The following is a 22,237-nucleotide window of genomic DNA, read 5'->3' as shown; positions in this document are numbered from 1 at the left end:
GAGAATGGGTTTTAATTTTTGGTCTTTTCTTTTGTTCTTCCTTCACTAATCCTGCAGAAGAGACCATAAGGCATTACCCAAATCTTCATTTGTTGGGGGCATGGTTTTCAGGTAGTATTGCCACTACCTGATGGCAATACTATTGCTACTCAATTTTTCTCTCACTGCTACTCAATTGCAGTGAGAGAAAAATAGCTCTAAATGCCGACTTTTTGTAACGCATTGTAAAAAGCTGAATAAAGCCAGGGACAGTGTCCTGTACCTATAGCCCCAGCTGCTCTGGAGGCTGAGGTGGGAAGATAGCTTTAGCTCAGGAGCTGAGGCCTTATCATAAGGCTTTATAAGACTACCTGGAGGCTTCATCTGCATGATATAACCTTGGTCTTCACAACCCCTTATCTTTTTTGTTTTTGAGACGGAGTTTCGCTCTTGTTGCCTAGGCTGGAGTACAATGGCGAGATCTTGGCTCACCATAACTTCTGCCTCCCGGGTTCAAGCGATTCTCCTGCCTCAGCCTCCCGAGTAGCTGGCATTACAGGCATGTGCCACCATGCCCGTCTAATTTTGTATTTTTAGTAGAGACGGGGTTTCTCCATGTTGGTCAGGCTGGTCTGGAACTCCCAACCTCAGGTGATCCGCCCACCTTGGCCTCCCAAAGTGCTGGGATTACAGGCGTGAGACAGCACGCCCAGCCCACAACCCCTTATCTTAACCCAGACAACTATTTCTACTGATTCCAGGTCTTTAGATAAAAGCTCTCTCAACCAATTGCCAATTGGAAAATCTTTGAACCCACCTGACCTGGAAGCCCCGCCCCTCCCTTCCAGTTGCCCCGCCTCTCCAGAGGAATCCAATGTACATTTTACATGTATTGATTGATGTCTTATGTCTTCCTAAATTGTTAAAACCAAGCTGTAGATGGGCTACCTTGGGCACATGTTCTCAGGATCTCTTGGAGCTGTGTCATGGGCCGTTTAGTCACTCATATTTCTCTCAGAATAAATCTCTTCAACTATTTCACAAAGTTCCACCCTTTTGGTCGACAGAAAGATATTTCTCCTTCAACTCCCCATCACATCCTGTGTGGGACTTTTTTTTCTTGTCCCAACAGAAGCACACTAATGATCAAAAAAAAGTCTCCAGAGCTTCAGTATGTGTGTACTTGAGAAGCACAAAAGAGCTGACCGCTATGAGTGGAGGACCAGTTCATTATGGTCAGCCATGTTGCTTCTGATGTTCTTCCTTTGGGAACTTGCTGTGCTTCAGAGAATCTGAAACGACAGGTCTCTGAAATATTTCTCAGATTTGTCCTAGGCTGCCCTCCGGGAAAATCTGGTTACTTGCAGTTTAAGAGTCAGTAAAGCCCCTCCACGTCCTTAAGAGCCCCGGAACTGCATTTCTCAACGCTCCTCCAGGGGCCTCCGTCTTTTTTCCGTAAGGTCAGCGCGCCCTACATTACGAGGCAGGGCAGACAGCGGCGTGGGAACTACATTACCCAGAAGACACTGCGGGGGGGGGGCACGGCAGCGAGTGTAGCCATCGGTCTAGCAGAGAGACGTCTAATGAGGTCTCAATTGTGTGGGCGGGACTTCTGGCGGCGCCCTCATGGTTACGTTAGCATGGCTGCCTAGGCATCTGTTCACTGATTTAGGCGGTCCCAGAGCTCTGGGTCGGGACTGAGGTGACAGAGCGGAAAAACGCGAGAAGCGGTGTTCCTTCTACACAGAGGCTAGAGTGCGGATCGGCTGAGTCGGCTGCAGGCGCCCCTGCCTCCGTCAGCGTCCAGGTGACCGCCGTTCCCGCCCCGCTCTTCCCTGGCTGGACGGGAGGAGGCCGCGCCGATGAACCTGACCGAGGTGCGTGCAGCGTCCCAGGCCGCCCCGCCCAACCCCTCCTCCCAGTGCTGAAGTCCCAAGGAGCGGCCCTGCAGGTTAGGCCCTTGTGTCTCTAAGAGAGAGGCGTTCTTGTGTGGGGTGCCCGGGACTGGGACTGCGGTGCGATGAGGCGCGGGAGCTCCCGTCGGAGACCAACACGTCTCTGGGGCTTGGAGGCACTGCAGAACGGGCGGCACTGGGGAGCCCGAGCGTCTTTGTCTCCAAGGAGTAGAGGTTGAGGCGGAGTCTCCCCTGGAAGGGCAATAGAGCCACAGAAAGCCATAGAGGGCCGTGCAGGGAGGACGAATGGGAGGGTCACGCCCAGAGTTAGAAGTTTCAAGTTGGGGAAAACAGGATGTTGAACGGGGGCAGGGGGACCGCTGAGGAAACCTCTTGAGTTATGGTAGGGCTGGGCCAGAGGGGTTGCAGTAGAGGGGAGATGCGATGAGATTCTGGATGGATCTCAGAGATAGAGTCAACAGGATTTCCTGCTGCATCAAACATAGCTGTGAGGGAAAGTCGGTAGTGAAGGGTGTCTTCCATAGGTTTTGTTTTGGCCTGAAAAATCTGAAAGAATGGAATTAGAGATACCAGCTTAAGGAGCAGGTTTCAGACAGAAGATCCTGGGTTGGATTTTGGGCGACATCACATGGGTAGGTGGACGTAATTTCCAAAGGTCAGGGAAGGTAGCTGGCCTGGAGCTTTAAATGAGTTAGAAGTTGTGCACTTGAGAAGTTGGCCTGTGGATCAGATTGAGAAGGAAGAATCCTTCTTTTTTTTTTTTTTTTTTTGAGACAGAGTCTTGCTCTATCACCCAGGCTGGAGTGCAGTGGCACAATCTCGGCTCACTGCAAGCTCCGCCTCCCGGGTTCACGCCATTCTCCTGCCTCAGCCTCTCCGAGTAGCTGGGACTACAGGCGCCCGCCACTACGCCCGGCTAATTTTTTTGTGTGCATTTTTAGTAGAGACGGGATTTCACCGTGGTCTCGATCTCCTGACCTCGTGATCCACCCGCCTTGGCCTCCCAAAGTGCTGGGATTACAAGCGTGAGCCACTGCGCCCGGCTCCTACATTGTTTTTTCATATGGGCTGAGGTAGGGGAGGGCTCAGATTTGGAGGAAAGACCATGGTAGGGAAGACATCTCTGATACTCCCTGCAGAAGGGAGCAGATATGGGCTAAGAGTTTGGTCTGTTTCTGTTGAAAAAGAGGCCTGGATGGATAAGGAGTTGCCCTGAAATACAGAGACTGAGGCAAGAGATAATTGTAGTCACTCCACCCTTCTAACTCAGCTGGCCCTGAGGGCCACTCTTTGGGGAACAAGATAAGGCCATGGAGCAACTGGGTCCAAAACTGGGCAGGGCTTTCTCACATCCTCCACCACAGTTAAGGGCCTCCAGCAAGCTCCCTTTACTGCATTATATGGCAGGCTGACCTGTTTGCTGAACGGACCAGTAACTGATTGACTGCTCAGCCCCATCCTACAACTTATTAACTTAGGGGTGTAAAAACAGGTAATTGACTTAAACACTAATGAACTATATCAATCTTAAATAACCAAGCAAGTCAGAATCTAGTTTAAAGAGAGTTTCTTCAAGTTCACATGTTGATGATAGCCTTCTGGGACCATAGATTCAAGTTGTCCTGAATATACACTTCGATTACCACAGTGACAAGTGGTTTTTTTTTTTAAAGGAAAAAAGAAGCAGTTTGAGTTGTTTACCAATAACTTATGTTAAAATAACATGTTTTTATTGGCTATACATTCTTCTTTATATTATAGATTACAGAAACATGAAGATAATAGGTGAGACAGCTAGTCAGGAACAAAATGTCTTTAAACAGTTGTCCTCAGGCATAGGTTCAGGGATGTGACTGATATCTCATATATTCTTGCCTCTCTGAGCCTGATACATTTTGTGTAGGTCAGACAGGTCTGGGCTATTTTTTTTTTTCTCAGCCAATATCCTTCTAAATATGTACACATAGGCAACTGGAAATAGATGTAATCAATAATTTAAATGTATTAAAATATTTATTATTAGAATGTTAATTTACCTGTAACTCTGCTTATAGTACAAAGCTTTATATATATATCACATTTCCTTAAAACATTAAAAAGTGTGGGCTGGGCACAGTGGCTCACGCCTGTAATCCCAGCACTTTGGGAAGCGAAGGCGGGCAGATCACGAGGTCAGGAGTTCGAGACCCGCCTGGCCAACATGGTGAAACTGTCTCTACTAAAAATACAAAAATTACCTGGGTGTGGTGGTGGACGCCTGTAATCCCAGCTACTCAGGAGGCTGAGGCAAGAGAATCGTTTGAACCCGGGAGGCGGAGGTTCTAGTGAGCTGAGATTGTGCCATTGCACTGTAGCCTGGGCAACAGGGCAAGACCCTGTCTCAAAAAAAAAAAAAAAAAAAAGTGGGAAAAATACTCAAATTTTCAAAACCTTCTACTTTGTGCTGAAAACATGTACAAAACCATTAATCCTGTAGAAAGTAATGCTTATACATAGCGTGTACTACTTATGCTTCTTGTCAATATGAGCCCTGTGAAGTGGGAACCCTTTTAATCTCCATTTTACACATAAGGGCACTGAGGCTTAGGGAGGTTCAGTCCTTGTCCAAAGACACAGAGCTGCTAAGAGGCAGCACTGAACTTAGGACTTGCTGTAGCTTCAGATTACTTTGCTCCAGTACACGGCAGAGATGGTTGTACAGCTCAGCCTGTAGGATGCCGCAGTACTGTCCTGATACTCATGGCTTGCCTCTTCCTGTTACAGGCCGAAAGAATGAGGGTCGTGATCAACTCAGTATACCACTGGAGGCTATATGAGTAAACAGCAAACTGTTTCTCTTGAAAGCAGGATGTTGGCAAACTGACAAACTGCGTCTGCCACCCAGAAGGAATGCTGAAGGCAGTCACGACCCAGGCACAAGTGTTTCTTGTGATTAGGCATAATTGAAGCCTGTTAACAATAATGTGAACTTGCGATCAATTAAGCAGCTGACCAGTCGTTACCTCCTCCTCCCTTTCATCCTACCCAATAAATGAGGAGGGCTGTGGAAGCTCAGGGGCTGCCTTTGCTCACTGGAAGCAGGGAGCTCTCTTCTTCCCCGGTTTGCCTTCTTTAAAACAGTTTCTTTTGTCTTAAGTTTTCATTTCTACGTTCGTCCCCCTTCGTTCAGTCTCGTAATGATGGTCTCAAGTAGTAACAGTAGTAACTGTCGCAGTGACGGTCTCAAGTAGTAACTGTACAAGTCTGCCACATCTTCCCACGGGGTCCATTGCAGGGCAGCAATGCTTAAGGACCCTGCACAGGTAAGTCAAGGGTTTCTCAGGCTCTCTCCCCCAGGCCCCCACCACTTACCTTTCCGATATTTTAGGCATGCTCATATAGGGAAAGGTGGTGTCCTGAAACTTCATGTTTTTCCCTTCCTTGGGTCTGAAGACTGTGGTTCCACCACAACCAGGAGTCAGAACTCAGCCTCTGGTTATAGAGTGGTCCTAGTTCCGACAACTGATGGGATAAGATGTGGCAGGGCGTTCAGGCACAGGATATAGAAAGTTCAAATGCTTACTGCTGTGACTTAGCTGGGATGTTTAGTGAACTGAAAATTCATGTTGTATCTGGTCATGATAGACTATGGCAGCAGGGTAGGAGGTTGGGGCATACAGGGCATGCGGGATCAGCATGGAATGACAGTCTAAGGTTCTGGGCCTTTCATCTGAGGGCGATGGTAACTAAGGAAGGTTTGAGCAGGGGGGAAAAAGAGGTGACCTGACCCAGGTTTTGGTGGCTCCCTCTGCCTGCAGAATGGAAGACCATGTGCGGGTTAGGGTGGAGCCACGGATACCTGGGTGATTGGTCCAGCAACAGCCCAGGTGGAGGTTGTTGGTGACTGAACAAGAGTGGCGGTGGTGGAAGTGGGAGGAGTGGGGGGCTTCTGTATGTGTTTGATCTAGAGCTGCCTGTATTTTATAACGTAGAGAGCAAGGAAGCTTGGGAGCTGAGATGGAAGAGGGGGTCAGGAATGGCTCCACAGTTTTGGCCTTGTTTGGAAAGATGGATGTTCCAGCAACTAAGATGTAGTAAGTTCTGTAGTAGGGGAGTGTTTATGTAGTAGAGCATATGAGGAACCAAGTTTTGGCCAAGTCAAAAATGTTCCAGTGGCCAGGCATGGTGGATCACACCTGTAATCCCAGCACTTTGGGAGGCAGAGGTGGGAAGATCGCTTGAGGCCAGCCTGGGCAACATAGGGAGACCCTGTCCTTACAAATAATAATAAATAGCTGGGTGTGGTGGCGTCTCTCTGTGGTCTCAGCTAATCGGCGTGCTGAGGCAGGAGGGTCACCTGAGCCTGGGAAGTAAAGGCTGCAGTGAGCCATGATTGTGCCCCTGCACTCCAGCCTGGGCAACAGAGTAAGACAAAAACAAAAATCCAAGCCAAAACAAAAACAAAAATACACAAAAAATGTTTCAGAAACTTTGAGTGGAGGTGCCAGGCTGGCAGTTGTACACACAGGAATGGAGTTCATTGGAAGTGTTCAGGAAGGAGACATCCACTACATGATAGCTGAACTGTTGTGAAACTGGGTCAGACTTAGGAAGCAATGGTGTTAGTAGGAAGGAAGGAGAAGGAACAGACTGAGGACTGGGTGTCTCCACTGGGCACCTGGATGGTGTTGGTGAGTGTCACAGAGACAGATGAGAGAGTGGATCGACTGAGGGTATGTGTGCGTATGTTTGTGTGTTATGTTGGGGGCGGCCTGTGGAGTATAAGGAAGGGCTTTTGAGGGGAGAGTGGCCATGAGATGGATGGTGAGGCATCTCCACAAACTCACCAGGGTTTCGTGGTGAGTCTTGCTTGGACCTGGGTAGTTTCATGCAAACTGTGAGACTACTTAAGGGGAAGATGGGATCAGCAAGGAGCATTGCTAGGCCTGGGGTGGGGATAGCTTTGGGGAGGTCAGTGTATCTGGGCTTTGGATTAGAATTAGGGGGATAGAGAATGTTGTGACTGCTTATGGGACAGCATGTACAATGCAAAAGGGGGAGACAGCCAAGATCTGGAACTCAGAGAAGGTATGCAAGAACTGTGAGGTTGTCACTTGGGTTTTGTGGGGGCTGAGGATAAACCAGGAAACAGGACTGGGAAGGGAGACCTTCAGAACAGGGCTCGGTGCTGCCCCAGGCGCTAGGGAACATTATATTCTGGGCAGCCCAGGAGCAAATAGGGTTCTGGTGCACTGCAGGACTCCATGTACAGAGTGGCATCTTGGGAGGCCATGGAAATGCTCCTGATTGGGCCAGGGCTGCTGTTAGTATTGCAAGAGTGGAGGAGTTAGATACATGAGAGAGGTACTGTCCAAAGCGAGACGCGAAGGTGAGGAGGAGCATGAATGCATGGGCCCAGCTCTGGCAATGGGCACATAAGGGAGAAGAGTGAGCCTGAGTTTGGGTGTCTGGGAGGCAAGATCTGGAGACCCCAAGGAAACGGGGTGATAAAAGAAGGTAGGGCCGGCCAGGCGCAGTGGCTCATGTCTGTAATCCCAGCACTTTGGGAGACTAAGGCGGGTGGATCACAAGGTCAGGAGTTCGAGACCAGCCTGCCCAACATGGGGAAACCCCGTCTCTACTAAAAATACAAAAATTAGCCGGGAGTGGTGGCAGGTGCCTGTAATCCCAGCCACTCAGGAGGCTGAGGCAGGAGAATTGCTTGAACCTGGGAGGCAGAGGTTGCAGTGAGCCACTGCACTCCAGCCTGGGCGACAGAGCAAGACTCCATCTCAAAAAAAAAAAAAAAAAAAAAAAAGAAGGTAGGGCGCCCTGGGCTAGGCATTGATGATGCTTTTCCTTTCTCCCCACCCATCTTTGTGCTGTGCTGGACTCAGCAATCAGTAGCAGTGGGGGCAAGAGAAGTGCAGATGCTACCGGGATGTGGAGTCTCTTCCTCCTTGGGAAGTAGGTGGAGGCTAAACAGGGGATGGATGTGTGTGGGTACTGGGGAAGCACTGAAGATTCTGGAGAGGGAAGTGTATCAGTGATTGACCCGCTGGATTTTCATTTTTGGAAAAGAGTGATGACAGAGAGGCTAATGGCATTGAAATAATTTTTATTACTTTCATTTCCTTAGTGCAGGGGGAATGCTGTGCTGCACAAGGCCACAGGAAATACTAGATTTGGTCAGGAGGCAGAGGCATGACTGAAGGGAAAGCATACATCAGAGACTGTATTGGGGTTTTGGCAGGAAAGGCATGCAGGGTGGGATGAGGAGCTTAAAACTTGGTTTGCATAAGTCTGGCAGCCTTAGGGCTTAGAGATTATCCCTTATTGTGTGGTGACAGGGCCTGTGTTGATTAGGACAGGAGAAATAATCATGTATGAGCATTAGATAGTGGTTCAGCATATGGGATCTGGATTGCAAGGGAAATGTAAAAACATTGGCTGTTAGTTTGGCCCTCCAATTCTTAGATTTTAAGTAGATAAATACAGATCTAAGGAAACACAGAATAAGAAGTTGTTCATAGACTGAAGTGTCATAATTTTGGCAGGATTGTATGGTCTTTGAGGATGTGGCCATATATTTCTCCCAAGAGGAATGGGGGATCCTTAATGATGCTCAGAGATACCTGCACAGCAATGTGATGCTGGAGAACTTGGCGCTTTTGTCATCAGTAGGTAAGGCCTTCATACCTACTCTGGTGTCTTGTGCTGGGTGCTGTTTTTTTGCTCTTTTCCATGACAACTCTGTCTTTCTCACACCAGATTGTGGGTGCTATGTCCTGTCCTCTCCTGGTTTCCTGGCAAATGTGATGAGGCAGCCAGAGCTGGGCTGTGTATACTGTACTACCTCCCCTTAAGCAGTCCCAGCTTCTGTTGCTCTGAAACTTTACAAGATAAGGCTCGGAAGTCAGAAATCTTCAGGTTTCTTTAAGGTATCCTAATGGCAGTGCCTGTCCCTGGTTTGATTACTCTGTCCAAATGCGTGAATCCTCTGTCCAAGGGTTTCCCTGTTCCCCTTGCTGACATACTTGGAGACAGTGTCTGTGCTAGGAATTTCAGGCACCTCCCTGGTCACCACTTGTGAGGATTGTGAAGTTATTTCTGCAGGACTCTCTACTGGGTGTTCTGATAGCTTTAGAATGCAGCATGTCCTGGGTTTATTGCTCTGTGTACATGCTGTCCCCTCCCTTTCCCTGCCTTTCCCCTAGCTTGACTTATGCCGCAGCTAGATAGTTGCTCACCTTGAGCAAGGGGGAGGTCTCTGGGTGCCTGGCAGAGTGGATAGTCCTCTATTAATGGCAAGAGACACTCAGAAGGACTTGGCCCTGGTGGGTGAAAGCTGGGAAAGGATGTGATATCAAGGCTGGGTTCAAATCACATTGAGAACTTACCTTGTGACCACTACTGTTTGATGCAGAGCCACTGGCCACCCCTCACTCTTCCTTTCCTTCCCTGTTGTTATTTTTACTCTGACTTCTGACCCCTGGCTTCCACCTCCGACCCCTCCTCTCCAGCCTTCATCTCTCCACCATTCTCTTCCACCTCTCCCTTTGCAGTGCTGTCTAATGTATGACCTGTACTTTAGGTGTTATGAGGTCTGCATGTATCCTTCAGTAGTCCATGAATACTTGCTCTCACACAATCACATCTCTCTGGATCTGGACACAACAGTCATGGCCCGTTGAAAGCCATTTGTAGAGGAGTGAGTTGGAGACCCCACCTGCCCTCCCTGCTTGGTACTTCTCCCTTGTGTCCTTACCACCAGGGTTCCCCCACTACACACACTTGACAGGCCCTCCTCTGAACACTGGGCCTTCCTCTCACTGGCCTTATTTCCTTGCCTGTGACCAATCCTGTGCCCTCATTTGTGGGTGTGTCTCACAGACATTTGTGATGGGGCTGCCTCCTCCCTCCAGAGTTCACATGCACTTCACCAGCATTTCTGTTCTTGCAGGTTGTTGGCATGGAGCCAAGGATGAGGAGGTACTTTCCAAGCAGTGTGTTTCTGTAAGAGTGTTACAGGTCACAACTCCAAAGCCAGCTTTGTCCACCCTGAAGGCCCAGCCCTGCAAGATATGTAGCTCACTTCTGAAGGACATTCTGCACCTGGCTGAGCACAATGGAACACACCCTGAGCAAGAACTGTACACATGTGCAGCAGAGCATGCCCTGCACCAAAAGGAGCAGATTAGAGAGAAGCTCACCAGAAGTGATGAGTGGAGGCCTTCATTTGTGAACCACAGTGCTCATGTGGGAGAGAGGAACTTCACATGTACACAGGGTGGCAAGGATTTTACTGCCAGCTCAGACCTTCTCCAGCAACAGGTCTTAAACAGTGGGTGGAAGCTATACAGGGATACCCAGGATGGGGAAGCCTTTCAAGGTGAACAGAATGATTTCAACTCCAGCCAAGGTGGGAAAGACTTTTGCCACCAACATAGGCTGTTTGAGCACCAAAAAAACCATAATGGGGAGAGGCCTTATGAGTTCAGTGAATGTGGGGAATTGTTTAGGTACAACTCCAACCTTATTAAATATCAGCAAAATCGTGCTGGAGAAAGGCCTTATGAGGGCACTGAATATGGAAAGACCTTTATTAGAAAGTCCAACCTAGTTCAGCACCAGAAAATTCACAGTGAAGGCTTTCTTTCAAAAAGGTCTGACCCCATTGAACATCAGGAGATTCGCAGTTATGAATGTACCCAGTGTGGGAAGGCCTTCCTTACACAGGCTCATCTGGTTGGTCACCAGAAAACCCATACTGGAGAACAGCCCTATGAATGCAACAAGTGTGGGAAATTTTTTATGTATAACTCCAAACTCATCAGACATCAGAAAGTTCACACTGGGGAGAGGCGTTACGAGTGTAGTGAATGTGGGAAATTGTTTATGGACAGCTTCACACTCGGTAGACATCAGAGAGTTCATACTGGAGAAAGGCCTTTTGAATGCAGCATATGTGGAAAATTCTTTAGTCACCGCTCCACACTCAATATGCACCAGAGAGTTCATACTGGCAAAAGGTCTTATAAGTGTAGCAAATGTGGGAAAGCCTTTAGCCTCAAACATAATGTTGTTCAGCATCTGAAAATTCACACTGGAGAACGGCCTTATGAGTGCATTGAATGTGAGAAGGCCTTTGTTAGAAAGTCCCACCTAGTTCAGCACCAGAAAATCCACACTGATGCATTTTCAAAAAGGTCTGACCTCATTCAACACAAGAGGATTGACATCAGGCCAAGGCCGTATGCATGTAGTGAATGTGGGAAGGCCTTCCTTACACAGGCTCATCTGGTTGGTCACCAGAAAATCCATACTGGAGAACGGCCTTATGAATGCACTCAATGTGCGAAGGCCTTTGTTAGAAAGTCCCACCTAGTTCAGCACCAGAAAATCCACACTGATGCATTTTCAAAAAGGTCTGACCTCATTCAACACGAGAGGATTGACCTCAGGCCAAGGCGTTATGTGTGTAGTGAATGTGGGAAGGCCTTCCTTACACAGGCTCATCTAGATGTTCACCAGAAAATCCATACTGGAGAACGGCCTTATGAATGCAATGAATGTGGGAAATTCTTTTTGGACAGCTACAAACTTGTTATTCATCAGAGAATTCACACTGGAGAAAAGCCTTATAAATGCAGCAAATGTGGGAAATTCTTTAGATATCGCTGTACACTGAGTAGACATCAGAAAGTTCACACTGGAGAAAGACCTTATGAGTGTAGTGAATGTGGGAAATTTTTTAGAGATAGCTACAAACTCATTATTCATCAGAGAGTTCATACTGGAGAAAAGCCTTATGAATGCAGCAACTGTGGGAAGTTTCTTAGATACCGCTCTACATTGATTAAACATCATAAAGTTTGCACTGGGGAGAAGCCTCGTGAGTGCAGTAAATGTAGGGAATTGTTTAGGACTAAATCGAGCCTTATTATACATCAGCAGTCTCACACTGGAGAAAGTCCTTTTAAGTTAAGGGAATGTGGGAAAGACTTCAAATGTAATACTGGTCAGCACCAAAAAACTCACACTGGAGAAAGGTCTTATGAGTGTGGTGAATGCAGCAAAGTGTTTAAATACAACTCCAGCCTCATTAAACATCAGAGAATTCACACTGGAAAAAGGCCTTAGTGGAGTGAATGTAGGAAAGTCACCACAACTGTCACCTCATTCAGCACCAAAAATTCACATCAGAGAAAGAACCTATTAATATATGTAATTCTAATGTTGAAAGAGTTCAGACGGAAATCTGCAAGGATTTCCTGCTGGGAACTACATTAAAAACATTTATGTCCAGGCGTGGTAGCTCACACCTGTAATCCCAGTACTTTGGGGAGGCAGAGGTGGGTGGATCACCTGAGGTCAGGAGTTTGAGACCAGCCTGGCCAACATGGTGAAGCCCCATCTCTACTAAAAATACAAAAATTAGCTGGGCATGGTGGCGGGTGCCTGTAATCCCAGCTACTCAGGAGGCTGAGGCAGGGAGAATCACTTGAACCTGGGAGGCGGAGGTTGCAGTGAGCTGAGATTGTTCCATTGCACTCCAGCCTGGGTGACACGGCGAGACTCTGTCTCAAAAAGAAAAAGATTATAATTGTGGCAAATTACAGGTAACTTAAAATCTACCATCTTAACCCATATTTAACCGTACTGTTCAGTAGTGTTAAGTCATTTGCATTGTTGTCAATTAATATCCAGAAGTTTTTTCAACTTAATGAAACTAAAACATTATACCCTTTAAACCAGGGGTCCACAACCCCCAGGCTGCAAACTGGTACCAGTCTGTGGCCTGTCAGGAACTGGGCCAGCATCACTACCCGAGCTTCACCTCCTGCCAGATCAGCAGCATTAGATTCTCATAGCAGCCTGAGCCCTATTGTGAACTGTGCCTGTGAGGGATCTAGGTTGTGTGCTCCTTATGAGAATCTAACTAATACCTGATGATCTGAGGTGGAACAGTTTTATTCTGAAACTATCCACCCCCTCCTCCATCCCTGATGTGTGGAAAAATTGGCTTCCATGAAACCAGTCCCTGGTGCCAAAGAGGTTGGGGACCGCTGCTTTAAATTACTCCTCTTCCTCATTCCCTACTCCAACCAGCCCCTGACAACTACTACTGTATGAATTTTACTATAAATATCTCATATGAGGAAACTTAAGTTTTAGTCTTTTGTGACTTATTTTGAGGCTTATTTCCCTTAATGTCTTCAAGGTTTATCCATGTTGTAGCATAGCTTATGATTTTCATCTTTTTTAAACGCCGAATAAAATCCCATTGTAGTCATGTGTCGCCTAACAAGAGGACTGTGATCTGAGTAATCATCTTAAGGTGATTTTGTCATTGTGTGAACAGAGTGTACTTACACAAACCTGAAGGGCACAGCCTATTACCTAGGCTATATGATACAGTCCATTGCGCCTCAGATATAAACCTTAACAGCATGTTACAGTATTGAATATTGTAGGTAATTGAAACACAATGATAGGTAAATGTGTATCTAAACATATCTAAGTTTACAAAAGATACTGTAAAAATGTATAAAAAATGGTAAAAACTTAATAGGGCACTAAGATGAACGAAGCTTGCGGGACCCCTCTGGTTGAGTGAGGGAGTGAGTTGTGAGTGAATGTGAAGCTCTAGGACATTACTGTACCCTATTGTAGATGTTATAAACGTACACTTAGGCTACTCTAAATTTTTTTATTTAGTAATAAATTAACCTTAGTCTACTGTAACGTTTTTACTTCATGAACTTTTAAAATTTTAAAAAGCTTTTTGACTCTTTCGTAATAATAGCTTAAAACACAAACACATTATACAGCCTGTATAGAAGTACTCCTTTATATTCTATAAACTTTTTCTATTTAATTTTTTTAACTTCGTAAAAAAGAAGTTAAATATGAAGACACAGACACACACGTTAGTCAAGGCCTACACAGGGTGAGGATCATTAATATCACTATCTTTTGCCTCCATATCTTGTCCCACTAGAAGGTTTTCAGGCTCAATAACAAGGAGTTGTTATCTCCTATGATAACAGTGTATTCTGGGATATTTTCTAAAGCCTTGCCTCACACTTTTTTTTTTTTTTTTTTTTTTTTTGAGACAGAGTCTCTCACTGTTGCCAGGCTGGAGTGCAGTGGCACAGTCTCGGCTCACTGCAATCCCTGCCTCCCGGGTTCAAGTGATTCTCCTGCTTCAGCCTCCCGAGTAGCTAGGATTACAGGTGCCTGCCACCACGCTCGGCTAATTTTTTGTATTTTTAGTAAAGACGGGATTTCACTATGTTGGCCAGGCTGGTCTCGAACTCCTGACCTCATGATTCGCCTGCCTCGGCCTCCCAGAGTGCTGGGATTACAGGGGTGAGCCACCACACCTGGCCTGTGTGTTACGATTTCTGTTACTTTCTTTTAAGCAGGGGCATATGGTGTTTAAGGTAGACTTAAATAATATACCTCTAAATTCCCATCTTCAGTAGGAGGTTGTTAATATTAAGTTTCTCATTTAGATCAATAAGAGGCAGCTGTATCTCATTTATAGACATGAAAATCTTGTGTGAAGATGAATATGGAAATTAACTTTGTGTGTTATGAAAAAATTAGGGTCTTTTAGAGTCTTAAAATGCAAATGTTGTGCTGAGAATGGAATGAGATTCAAAAGTACACCTTTACGGTCTTATCCTCATATTTTTTTTTTTTTTTTTTTTTTTTGAGACGGAGTCTTGCTCTGTTTCTCAGGCGGGAGTGCAATGGCGCGATCTCGGCTCACTGCAAGCTCCGCCTCCCGGGTTCATGCCATTCTCCTGCCTCAGCCTCCCGAGTAGCTGGGACTACAGGCGCCTGCCAACACGTCCGGCTAATTTTTTGTATTTTTAGTAGAGATGGGGTTTCACTGTGTTAGCCAGGATGGTCTCGATCTCCTGACCTCGTGATCCGCCCGCCTCGGCCTCCCAAAGTGCTGGGATTACAGGCTTGAGCCACCGCGCCCGGCCTTATCCTCATATTAATGTGACACTATACACGAAGCGCCAAGGCTGCCCCTAGAATTTGTTCAGATATAATTTGATTTATAATCAGAGGATCTGTCTGTCTGTTACCCATTTATTAACTGTCTCTTAAGTATCTGTTGTTTCACTCCTACCACATATGTCATTTCATAAGATAGTTGTTTTTCCAAAAAACAAAAATGTCTGAGCTAACACCCTGTTTGATAGGCATTTCCATTTTCCCTGTCTCTGACAGAGGGGGACACCTAATTTAGATCTTTCCTGTGTCTCCACAGAACTGTTATGATCAAGGGAAATTATGAGGCATTTTCACCTGTGAATGACTGCGGTTCTTTAGGGTGGGAGCGATCAATAACACAGCAATATCAAGATTTTCAGGATCTCATTCCACGAAAAATTTTAGATTGTTAAACATCATTTGGTGACATATGTGTTTCTTATGCAAATTCACTTGTGATTCATCTTCAAGATGATTCCTGATTCTTTCCTTTATCACTTCTAATTTGCTTCCTTGTTCTAGTTACATAACTTATTTCCCTCATGCATTTGATTTTCTATTTTTTCCATTTTGTCCTTATAAATTATAATTTTTATTCTGAATATTTTAATGATCCCATGTGTGTCTAAAGTTAAAGTGAATATTCACCTTGACATACTACCTCCATCTCCTTTTCCCTAACCCTCAGAAAGAAGCGTTGGCAATTGGTGAGACTTCAGGCAGATTTTTATTATTTCGCACACTTAGTAAGAGCCCTGAAACTCCCTGGTGCTTGCCCTGATGCTGAGTGAATGCCTTCTGTGCATTCCCTTTGTCAGAGGTCCTGATAGGCATCCATGGAATGCAGGTGATTGCTGCTTGTTGGACTACAGCTTTTACCAGCCAGGACTCCTGCCCTCAAAGGCTGACATGTGTTCCTTATGCTTCAATTTTCTTTCATAAAACTTGAATAAACTTGCAGTATATAATTTAAATAAGATAATGAAAATAATGGAACTAAGATTGCCAAGAGGGTAGATCTTATTTCTCTTAATCTGTAATAAAATTCTTAGAAAAAATGCACAACATTTGGTTTTTAAAACAATGTTATGAGGTAAAACAATGGTATGAATAAGTTACAGGAGAAATATAATAAATGTGTGTGTTCTGCATTCAAAATGAACTTAAAATATCTAATATTTAGGCCAAGTCAACAAACTTCAAATTGAAAGTCAGTCTGATTAAATAGGTTTAGTCATAGGAAAGAAAAAGGTAAAATTTGTGTCAGAGAAATAAACCTAGCCAAATAAATAATGTGTTGGAGTTGAAAATAATGGAATATCATTTTGGATTCATTGGCATCTTTAGATCAATTGTGAAATATACCTTTTATAAACATCTCATGTAAATCTTCCAAGCACAGCTTGCATACTTTGCTATCATTTGTTTTTGGCCTTTTATTCATATAATTAATATCATTATTGATGTTATAGTCAGTAACTTGCACTGTTATGTTTCACATATTTAAATTTTTTTTATTTTTTAATATAATCTATACTATTATAATGTTTTTATTTTGAAATAAAATGGCCTTTAGACCATGAATAGTAATGATTTCTTAACCCCAATTATGAAAGATACACTCTAATATTTTTACCTAAGAGATTTGTCCTTCTTTATATTTTAGATTCAGTGTGTTCCTAAGCTTCATTTACAATGTGAAGTCAAGATTGACTTCTATTTAAATGAAATTACTATAATAAGATACATTAAACTACTGATCCACAAACTGATAAATCTGTATTTGCCAAAATATATGTGCATGAGATATGCTTTATAGACTTCCTCTCTGCAATTAATTTTCTATTTTGTTTCATTTCAGTAAACAGTGTCTTTATGTTTATTTATTAAAAATTGTCTTTCATAAATAGTGGAAATAATTTAGAAATATTACCATTTTGATTGGAATTTTGTTAAGTAAAATAATTGTAAAAGAAAATTACAGTACAGTATTAGAGTTTTATCTGGGGCCACAGTTTGTCTCTGCTACAGTTTATATCTGATCTTAATGTTTTGATAGCGCTTCATTATACTTCCATATTCTGTTAAAATCACCTGTTAGTATTGTTTCCTCAAATGTAATTATCCTGTTTATTTTACTTTACCATGTATCATTTTTCCAGTAGCCACAATTCTTTTGCTTTCTGATTTACCTAGAATATATCTTTATTCTAAACTGTTGTTTCAATAATTATCTCAGATTTTTAACATTTCCCTAATTATCTCAGATTTTTAAAATATTTGGTTCACTTGAATATAAATATCTGGACATTTTAACAAACGGATGTTTTATTTCTTTAAAGCTTCTTATAATTAATAGGCCTCCCTCTCTTTTTATTCTTTTCTCATTTCTATGAAGAGGATAATAAATGAATTACTGGGGTAAGCAAATGTCTAACATTATATTAGTTTGTGTCATCCCACTAAAGTTGTTTAATATTTTCCTATTTATATTTATTAAATGTTTAATTATCAATACAACTGATTAAATCTAGAGATAAGACTGATATTTTCCCTTTATTAGTTTTGAGAGTTGGCTTACATCTTCAAACCTTAACCATTGTATTGTTCAATATACATTAATATAAATGAACAAAATTAAAAGCCAATTATTAACACATATTAGGACTTTTTTTTTTTTTTTTTTTTGAGACAGAGTCTTGCTCTGTCGCCCACGCTGGAGTGCAGTGGCGCGATCTCGGCTCACTGCAAGCTCCGCCTCCCGGGTTCATGCCATTTTCCTGCCTCAGCCTCCCGAGTAGCTGGGACTACAGGCGCCCACCACCACATCCGGCTAATTTTTTGTACTTTTAGTAGAGACAGTGTTTCACCGTATTAGCCAGAATGGTCTTGATCTCCTGACCTCGTGATCTGCCCGTCTTGGCCTTCCAAAGTGCTGGGATTACAGGCGTGAGCCACTGCGCCCGGCCTAGGACTTCTTTTTAACATACGTGTTGAGATTCCAATCTTTGTGGTTGCTATTTCTTTGATGATTAATTTATAGATTACAATGATTATTACTATGCAGTCAAATCAATGTATTTTCTATAGAAATAATACAAAATATATATATTAAAAATAAAATATAAGTTAATGTTTATTCTTCCAAAAAATTTTGTAGTTTAGAGATTATTTAAATTATTTGAGTTAGCATTTGTACTTGCTTTGTTCTATGGTGAAAGCTTTGCTACCAATTACATTGTAGGTTTATTTGTTTCAATTCATCAATAACCAATGGTGTTTACCAAGATATGATTAAGACAAGGTTTTACAATATCTTATTTTCATCTTACATATCACTGGGCTATTTAATTGAAAATTTTATTGAAATAATTATAGATTCACAAGCAGTTGTAGAAAATAAAACAGAAAGAGCCTGGCCCATATCGCCCAGTTTTTCCTCATGGTTACATTTGCAAATTATAGTATAATATCAATAATGTTATTAACTTTGATAGATCTTATATCTTTTAAATATTTCCCTAGCTTTATTTGTATTCCTTTGTGTGTGTAGAACCCCTGAGTTTTATGGATTTTATAATTTCATTTTAACTGAACATTATTTAGGAATTATAAAGTATTTATGTTTGTAAAAACCCAAAGATATATCACAGAATAATTCCATAGAATCCTTAACTTTCACTTCTGTTTCCCCACCTGTCTGTCCCTATGTACATATGCCTCTGCTGGCTTCAAATAATTCAGCATCCTTTGTGCACTCTTCTGACCCATGCCTTTTTCACTTAAGCATATACCCTGAAGTAAAACCATATATGCAGTTCAACCTTAATGCAAACTATACGTTCATACAAAGTACTGAGCTAGGCTGGGCGCAGTGGCTCACACCTGTAATCCCAGCACTTTGGGAGGCCAAGGTGGGCAGGTCACCTGCAGTCAGGAGTTCGAGATCAGCCTGACCAACATGGAGAAACTCCGTCTCTACTAAAAATACAAAAAATTAGCCGGGTGTGGTGGCGCATGCCTGTAATCCCAGCTACTCAGGAGGCTGTGGCAGGAGAATCACTTGAACCCAGGAGGCGGAGGTTGTGGTGAGCCGAGATTACACCATTGCACTCCAGCCTGGGCAACAAGTGAAACTCTGTTTCAAAAAAAAAAAAAAAAAAAAAGAATGAGATCATGTCCTTTGCAGGGACATGGATGAAGCTAGAAGCCATTATCTTTAGCAAACTAATGCATAACAGAAAACCAAACACTACATGTTCTCACTTAGAAGTGGGAGCTGAACAATGAGAACACATGGACACAGGGAGGGGAACAATACACAGTGGGGCCTGTCAGGGGATGGGGCTGAGGAAGGAAGAGCGTTAGGAAAAATGGCTAATATATGCTGGGCTTAATACCTACGTGATGGGTTGATAGGTGCAGCAAACCACCATGGCACATGTTTACCTATGTAACAAACCTCCACATTCTGCACATGTATCCTAGAACTAAAAATTAAAATTAAAAAAAATTCCTTGTTTTGTTGATCTTTTTTTTTTTTTTTTTTTTTTTTTTTTTTTTTTTTTTTTTTTTTTTTTGAGACGGAGTCTTGCTCTGTCGCCCAGGCTGGAGTGCAGTGGCGCAATCTCGGCTCACTGCAAGCTCCGCCTCCCGGGTTCACGCCATTCTCCTGCCTCAGCCTCTCTGAGTAGCTGGGACTACAGGCGCCCGCCACCACGCCCGGCTAATTTTTTGTATATTTTAGTAGAGACGGGGTTTCACCGTGGTCTCGATCTCCTGACCTCGTGATCCACCCGCCTTGGCCTCCCAAAGTGCTGGGATTACAAGCGTGAGCCACTGCGCCCGGCCCTTGTTGATCTTTTGTATTTTAAAATCTCTATTTCATTTATTTCTGCTCTGATCTTTATTTATTTCCTTCTGCCAATTTTGAGTTTAGTTTCTTAGTTTTCTTCTTTGTTGTACTTTTAAGTTTTTTGCTTTAGTTTCTTTTGGGTTTTTTTCTTTGTTAATGTATTCTCTGAATGATCTGCCCATTGCTGAAGATGAGGTGTTGAAGTTCTCTGGTATTATTGTAACTGAAGTCTATCATTTTGATCTATTAATATTTGCTTTATGTGTTTGTGGGTGCCCTAATGTTGGGGTTATATATAGTTACAATTGTTATATCTTTCTAAATTGACTTTTTTCATAATTACTTTCTCTTTTTTAGTTTTTAACTTGAAAAACTGTATTATTTAAAAATAATGATTTTACCTGATATAAATATAGCTAGACCTGTTCCATTTTGGTTTTCATTTACATGGCATATCTTTTTCTATCACTTCACTCTCAGTCTGTACATCTTTACAGGTGTAGTGAGTTTTCTTGTAGGCAGCACATAGTTAGGTCTTTTTTTTTTTTTTAATCTATTCAACCACTCTATGTCTTTTAGTTGAAGAATTTCACCCATTTACATTAAATCTTATATTTATAGTTAGGGACTTACTACTTCCATTTTGTTATTTGTTTTCTAAGTCTTCTCTAATTTTCTTACTGCCTTTTTTGTGGATAAGTGATTTTCTCTGGTAGTATGATTTAATCCTTTGCTTTTTGTTTTTAGTATCTCTACTATAAATTTTTGCATTATGTTTGCCATGAGACACAAAAAAATCTTACAGTTACAAAAAGTTATTTTAAACTGATGACAACTTAACTTTGATCACAATGAAAAGAAACAAATAAGCAAAGAATAAATAAAAATCTCTACACTATAACTCATCATTCCCTTTTTTCTTTTCGTTGCTTCACTTTATATCTGTTTATATATCTCCTAAAAAGCTATTCAGTCATCATTCTTGATAGATTTGTATTAGTGCTCATACTAAAGATATGAGGGGTTCACACACCAGAACTACAGTATTAGAATATTCTCAATTTGTCTGTGTATTTACTTTTGCCAGTAAGTTTTATTCCTTCAGATGATTTCTTGTTGCACATTAGCATTCTTTTCTTTCAGACTGATGAACTCTCTTTACTATTTCTTGTAAGACAGGCCTGGTATTGATGAATTCCCTCCGCTTTTGTTTGCTGGGAAAGCCTGTATTTCTCCTTCATGGTTGAAGAATATATTTGATGACTAGAATATTCTTGGTTGAAGATGGTTTCCTTCAGCACTTTAAATATGTCCTTTCACTTTGTTCTGGCCTATGAGATTTCTGCTGAGAAGACTGCTGCCAGATGTACTGGAGTTCCTTTATATGTTGTTTCTTTTCTCTTGCTACTTTTCCTCTTTTTCATCCTTGACCTTTGAGAGTTTGATTGTTATATGTCTTGTGTTGAATCTGGTTGGCATTGACTTTCTTATACCTGGATATTCATATATATATATATATATATATATATATATATATATATATATATACATACATACATACACACACACATTTGGAAAGTACTCTATAATTATTTCTTTGAATAAAGTGTCTATCCCTACATCTTTCTCTACTCCCTTTTTAAAGCTAATCACTCTTAGACTTGCCCTTTTGTGGCTATTTTCTATCTTTTAAGCACAGTTCATTCTTTTTCTTTTTTCTCCTCTGTATTTTCAATAGCCTGTATTTAAGCTAACAAATGCTTCTGCTTAATCAATTATGCTGTTGTTATATTCTGATGTATTTTTCAGTTCATCCATTGTCTTTTTCAGCCCTAGGATGATTCAGTTTGATTTTTTTTTTGTAATTATTTCAATCTCTGTTAAATTTCTCTGCTAAAATTCTGAATTCTTTCTTCATGTTTTCTTGACATTCTTTTAGCTTCTTCAAGACAGATATTTTGAATTTCCTGTCTGAAAGATATTCCCTGTCTGATAGATCTCTATCACTCCAGGGCTGGTCACTGGGCACCTTAGTCCATTTGATGAGATTATATTTTCCTGAATGTTCTCAGTACTTGTGGATATTTGTATATGTCGGAACACTGAAGAGTTTGTTATTTATTCCAGTCATCACAGTCTGGCCTTGCTTGTACCTGTTCTTCTTCAGAGGGCCTTCCAAGAATTCAAAGGGGAGTGAGTGCTGAGTTCCCTAAGCTGTGGTCACTGCAGCCATTCCAGCACTAGAGGGTGCCATAATCCTAAGTATGCAATAAATCTTGCAGACTCCTAGATACCCAGCCTAGATAGATGTGGGAAAGAGAAGAGAATGTTCTGGGTTCCCAGGCAAAGTCCTTTACTCTCTTCTCTCTCATTCCCCCAAGTATAAGAAGTCTCTCTGTATATACCAGGCTGCCTGTAATTGGGGGAGAGGTGACACAGGGACTCCTGTGTCCATCACAGCTGGCATCACAGTAATGCTAGTCTAAACCCA

At 42.6% G+C, this 22,237-nt stretch overlaps 1 protein-coding gene across 3 annotated transcripts; it reads left to right on the top strand.

The window, feature by feature from the left end:
• The first annotated feature begins 1,547 nt into the window (after positions 1–1,547).
• On the top strand, positions 1,548–13,182 carry ZNF749 (zinc finger protein 749). 3 transcript variants are annotated; one of them, XM_055239796.2, is made up of 3 exons: positions 1,548–1,856; positions 8,432–8,558; positions 9,838–13,182. In XM_055239796.2, exons 1-3 carry the CDS (start codon positions 1,842–1,844, stop codon positions 12,015–12,017), a joined length of 2,322 nt encoding a protein of 773 aa, XP_055095771.2. In that variant the 5' UTR covers positions 1,548–1,841; the 3' UTR covers positions 12,018–13,182. The 3 variants fall into 3 exon arrangements, with proteins under 3 accessions (XP_055095771.2, XP_055095772.2, XP_063471345.1); XM_055239797.2 differs by having other exon boundaries at positions 1,548–1,930; XM_063615275.1 differs by having other exon boundaries at positions 1,548–1,930; positions 4,659–8,558.
• Positions 13,183–22,237: the final 9,055 nt, after the last annotated feature.

This window comes from Symphalangus syndactylus, chromosome 13, assembly GCF_028878055.3.
Source record: "Symphalangus syndactylus isolate Jambi chromosome 13, NHGRI_mSymSyn1-v2.1_pri, whole genome shotgun sequence".
Lineage (NCBI taxonomy): Eukaryota > Metazoa > Chordata > Mammalia > Primates > Hylobatidae > Symphalangus > Symphalangus syndactylus.
Note: the sequence above shows the minus strand (reverse complement) of the source record. Positions and strands in the feature narration are given on the sequence as shown.

Coding starts and splice junctions, on each gene's coding strand:
- ZNF749 (XM_055239796.2), top strand. Junction 8,559..9,837: donor GGCGCTTTTGTCATCAGTAG/GTAAGGCCTTCA, acceptor CTGTTCTTGCAG/GTTGTTGGCATGGAGCCAAG.